The 5,279-nt window shown below is 35.5% G+C and overlaps 1 protein-coding gene across 1 annotated transcript; it reads right to left on the bottom strand.

Annotated features, from left to right (window-relative positions):
* Positions 1–330: 330 nt before the first annotated feature.
* On the bottom strand, positions 331–3,352 carry LOC137946185 (pentatricopeptide repeat-containing protein At4g32430, mitochondrial). The gene has a single exon (XM_068792396.1). It carries the CDS (start codon positions 2,741–2,743, stop codon positions 527–529), a length of 2,217 nt encoding a protein of 738 aa, XP_068648497.1. The 5' UTR covers positions 2,744–3,352; the 3' UTR covers positions 331–526.
* Between the last annotated feature and the right edge of the window lie 1,927 nt (positions 3,353–5,279).

The raw sequence follows: 5,279 nt of genomic DNA, 5'->3' as shown, positions 1-5,279 counted from the left end.
CATGAACTGTTTCAAAATTTTAAGACTATGATCTTTGTCTTCTTACCTGATCCACTATCCACAAGTAAAATGACACAAATTGGAAACTAATTATTTCTATAAATCTACATGATACTTGTCCATGTTATTGTGCTACTTGAATTTGCCTACTAGGTCTTCTAAGGTACAAGTCACCTATTTATGGTGACAGTTGAGTCCAGCGCTTCCCTTGCCAGTCCAATTAGTATAACAAGAGATGGACAAACATACATGTAGCACTTTTTAACTTATATGACCAGTAAAGATTCTTCTACCTTTACATAGGAGAAGGAACAAGAGAACTGCATCCATAGTTATGGCAATAACAGGCATGGCTAATATTTGTGTAGACCAGCTTGTTTGAAGCTTGCAAATTTAATAAATGAGAGAACTGTCCAAGCAAATGTTACAATCACTGGCACTGTCTTGAATCTCATCTTTTCTCTCAAAGTATGTCAGATTGTAGCAAGACTGAACAAAGAAAACTTATCAAATGCCTCGTCAAAACTCAACTGAAATAAGATACTCCACTCATTTCACTCTCAAAGAATTTCATTTCTATTATCAAGCATTCTGCCATCCTATATATCTCCTCTGCTTGCTGGTGACTCCTATCGTCTGATGAAAACCCATGCATCTGCATAGATCCTTCAACATAGCCCACATCCACCCAACTAAATCCGACTTCCTTCTTCAACCCCCTTTCTCGCATCCTTTTCCTTATTTTTGCCACTTTAACCCAGTCTCCCTTATATGCATACATATTAGACAATGACACACAGACCCCTGAATCTGTGGATTCCATGCCCATCAAAGCTTCACCAACTCTCTCACCCAATTCCACATTCCCATGAACCTTCGAAGCCCAAAACAAGCTCTGCAATGTTGATAGCCCTGGCTTCCCTGGAATTCTTTTCATAAATTCCTCTGCTTCCTCTAGTTGCCCGGCTCTTCCCAGGATATCAACCATGCAGGCATAGTGCTCTCCAGATGGTTTGATACCATAATCTTTCACCATTTTTTCAAACACCTGACAGCCTGTATTGACCATCCCACTCCGCCCACAAGCTGTCAATATAGCGAGAAAGGTGACTGAATCCACATCCATGCCTGCTTGTTCCATCTCTTTGAACAAGTCCATTGCATTTTCATAGTTCCCATGCCTTGAATAGGCTGATATGATTGCAGTCCAAGCCACCGGATTCTCTTGAGGATTCTCATCAAACACCAACTGTGCTTCTTTAATGCTTCCCCTCTTCGCATACATATCAATGAGAGCACTTGAGATAATGGGGTTTGTGGCAAAACCTGCCTTGATTGTACAACAGTGGCATCGCCAGCCATGCATTAGAGGAATTGCTTCTGCAGAGGCAATTGCACTAAGGACACTCCCAAAAGTGAATTCAGTTGGCTTGGACTCTAAGATCATCAATTGGAATGTCTGAAGAGCTTCAAGAAATAATCCATTTTGTGCAAATCCTGATATCATAGCATTCCAAGAAATTATCTCCTTATTGATTAGTTTGTTGAAAATCTTCCTTGAGTCTTCTATAGACTTGAACTTTGCATACATAGAAATCAAACAGTTGGCGACATTCAATTCTCTTGAGTGACCTGTTTTAATGCAAATTCCATGAATTATACACCCTTCTTTCAATAGATTCTCTGTTGAAATAGCATGAATTAGTGCTATAAATGTGACTTCGTTTGGAGGGACATTGTTCTTTCGCATTTCATCAAAGATAGACATGGCATTTGTACCATCTATGGAAATCAATGTGGTCCAAGAGATGACATTACGTTCGGTCATGCTATCAAAAACTAACCGAGCAGTTTCTGTCAAGTCACACTTTGAATATATTGACATGAGAACATTGGATACAGAGACATGGCTCTCACACCCTGCTTTTACCACCAACCCATGTAATTGTTTTCCAAGCTCTAAGCTTCCTTCATGACTAATAGCAGATAAAACACTAGAAAAAGAGACATGATCAAGTTGAATCCCTTCATTCATCATTCTCATGAAGATTGATAATGCTTCAGATGCAAAATTCCCCATTTGATTATACCCTGACAGCATTGCATTCCAGGAAATCAAATCTCTGTTTCCCATTTCGTCAAATACTCTTTTAGCTTCATCAAGGCAACAACACCTAAAATACATCGACACAAGTGAATTCGCAACAAAAGTATCACAGTCATAGCCAGATTTTAGAAGCAAAGAGTGCAATACCAATCCAAATGGAAGCTCACGAAGATCCGAACAGAAGGCAAGAGCACTAGTGTAAGTCACTGCATCAAAGTTAATCCCTGAAATATGCATCTTGTAGGTAAACTCGTGAGCTTTACTGCTATGGCTAAAGCCTGATAGAATTGTGTTCCAAGAAACAATATCCGGATAGCAGAGGCTCTCAAATATGGAAAAAGCTTGACCGAAATTTCCAGTTTTACAGTACATGTTCATGAGTGAATTTGAAACAGTGAGATAAGTATCTAGGCCAGAAGAGATCGCAAGACTGTGTATTTGGGTCCCTGATTTTAGGTCTGTACTACAGCATTTAAGGGCAACAGAAAGTGTGACATGATCAAGATCCTCAGCCCAGCTTGATCGGAGCTGCTTTTGCAGAGTATTGAAAGCATGAGGAGGGAGATACAAACTAAAACGCTTCAACATGGGAGTATTAGCATGTCTCCAGTTTCCATGAGTAATTCCCACAAACATGTGGTGCACATGTTAGGCCTATGTTTCAAACCCTTTACTTTAGTTCTCAATCCACAAAGTACAATGCAACCAAACCAACCTTGTCACCAAGTAAATTTTTTTCCTTATCTGCTATAGCACTACTTCTTTGCAAATTAATTTATTACTTGTAAGTGTACAGACAATTAACATCATGCTCCACTTACAGCAAACTAAAGAGAGCCTCAAAAAGTATGGAAGATTAATGAAGAAGAGGAACGAGGCTTAACTTCATACCAAACAGATCCATCTTTCACGCTTTCACTACAGAGCCTACAGTCTGAACAGAACTTTAAATGTGAAAGGAGAAAGATGATCCGAAACGCAGGCTTCGAAGTAGAACTCCTCGAAAGCAAGCCAGAGACCTTTGCAGCTTCGCAAGGAGGCGTTTCGTTCACCTCCCAAACGCCTTGGCGGTTTAGCCATTTTTGGGCCAAAAGGACGTTTTTGAATCTTGACTTGAAATTCCTCAAATGCCTACCGTCCCATGTTGCTTGAAACAAGCACCAGACCCGTCCGACGGAGGGGATGCTCTTACGTACTTATGCCGCAAGGTTCATCAGACAGCGGCTTTCCTGGCATTGTCACCGTAACAGGGTTTGGTGTGAAAAATCAACGTCAACAGAGACTTCGAAGTGTAGCTCAGGCAGCAGATTTTTCTGGTATTCTTACAGTAACAGTCCTGTGTACGAATAAATCAAATGTAGTAGAAAGTAATTTTTTTTGTGTTAATAAATTATTAATAAAATACTTTAATACATTTTACTCAACTTTTTATTTAAATTTTTTATTAATAAGTTAAGATAGATTTTAACTTATCTGAATTAATTAATTAATTAAATTTATTTATTTATTTATTTAAATGTATAAAAATAAAAATTTTATTTATATATTTTTATTGGCTAAACGAAAATAAATTTTGACTTGTTTTAAATTATAAATAAAATTTAATTTATTATTAATTTTATATTATCCAAATACTTAATCAAATTGTTACTTTTATAATATCTAAATTCACACTCTTAAATTAGAAATCAAATATAATATTAAAATTGTGAATTTATATAAATAAAAAGAGGGTATTTTGTTATATAAAATTGTCTAATTGATTTAATTTTTGAAAGATAATTTTATTTAAATATTCTATTAGTAAATTTCAACTTGTGTAAATTAAAAATTAAATTAAGATTTTTAATTTAATTAAATATATATAATATAATATTTAAACAAATATTTAATTTTATAATATCCAAATGCAAGAGTGAGAGTGCATAATGAATAGAACAAGAGTGAGAGAGAAAGTGAGCACTAAGTGTAAGTGAATTCACTAGCCTTAGGGAGTAATTTCACTTTTAACTTGTGTAAATCACTCCCTAGAGCTAGTGAATTCACTTACACTCATTTTTTCTTAAGAATGAGTAAAAATGAATTACTTAGGTAATTCACTTTCACTCGCCACTTTTAGTACACACTAACATATTTTGGGTTATTTTTGCTCGTGAAAATACTTTCACTTTTACTTTTAGAATGCACTAAATGTTTTTAAAATAAACTGACCACCGAACTAGTATGATGACCAGTTGTGGTCCAATCCGTTAAGACTTAATTTAACTATTAGTTGGACCAAGTCCACTAGGCCACCTTTCTACTTTCTGTATATGTACTATCTTGTTGAAGTTAAACATGAATCAATCTTTGATTGGTTGATACTATCTTTTTAATGCAAGTACTTGATCATAGTATGTAATTTTCTCTTTAGTAATGAATTTTTAACCAATTCTTCATAAGAACATAATTGAACCAAACCAAAGTAATTGATCTGGCTCAGGTTCATACTATACCATCCAACTGGGTATTCATAGTTTTATGTCAAAAACTATTTCTCTTACGTGATGTTGGAAGATAAACACAAGCCCACACGACCAAGGAAGACCCACAAATCTAAAATTATTATAAGATGGGACACATGACCGAGGAAGGCCCACAAGATGGGCCCAAACCTATAAGAAGTAGGACCCACAATGATTACCATGAGCTGACATCCTTATCACATCAATTGGAAGATCAAGAAGGCTTCACAAAAGTATCTTATCTTACGGTCACGTCAAAGAAGAGTTTTAGTTTGAGTTATGTTTATCTTTTATCTATATTGAGTTATTTAATTATGTTAAAACTTATATTTAAGTGTTAGAGTTTGGGTGTAATTGGGACAATGGTAGTTTTATTGTAATTGGATTCTATTACCTTCCTCTACTATAAATAGAGGTTCATGTACTCTGATTACAACAAGTTATTGATGTCAATGAAGTATTTCACTTTTTCATAAAATCAACATGGTATCAGAGCAAGTTCTATGAGTTGACTTGGTCAACTCACGGAGGTAATGTAATCATTTTCTCTAAACTTTAAACCCTAAACCCTAAGTCTAGGTTCATGGTTATTTTTTTCAGTCCTTATATATGTAGTTTTCTTTGCGTTTTATAACTCTATACGGAGTTTTTCATATTACAAATTATAT

This window comes from Aristolochia californica, unplaced genomic scaffold (genome assembly GCF_029961685.1).
Source record: "Aristolochia californica isolate CCGP_79_NKW_82.1479 unplaced genomic scaffold, dmAriCali1.0.hap1 SCAF_12, whole genome shotgun sequence".
In the NCBI taxonomy this organism is placed as follows: domain Eukaryota; kingdom Viridiplantae; phylum Streptophyta; class Magnoliopsida; order Piperales; family Aristolochiaceae; genus Aristolochia; species Aristolochia californica.
Note: the sequence above shows the minus strand (reverse complement) of the source record. Positions and strands in the feature narration are given on the sequence as shown.

Bases quoted from the DNA above. Each gene is read 5' to 3' on its own strand.
- LOC137946185 (XM_068792396.1), bottom strand. From the start codon at position 2,743: ATGTTTGTGGGAATTACTCATGGAAACTGGAGACATGCTAATACTCCC.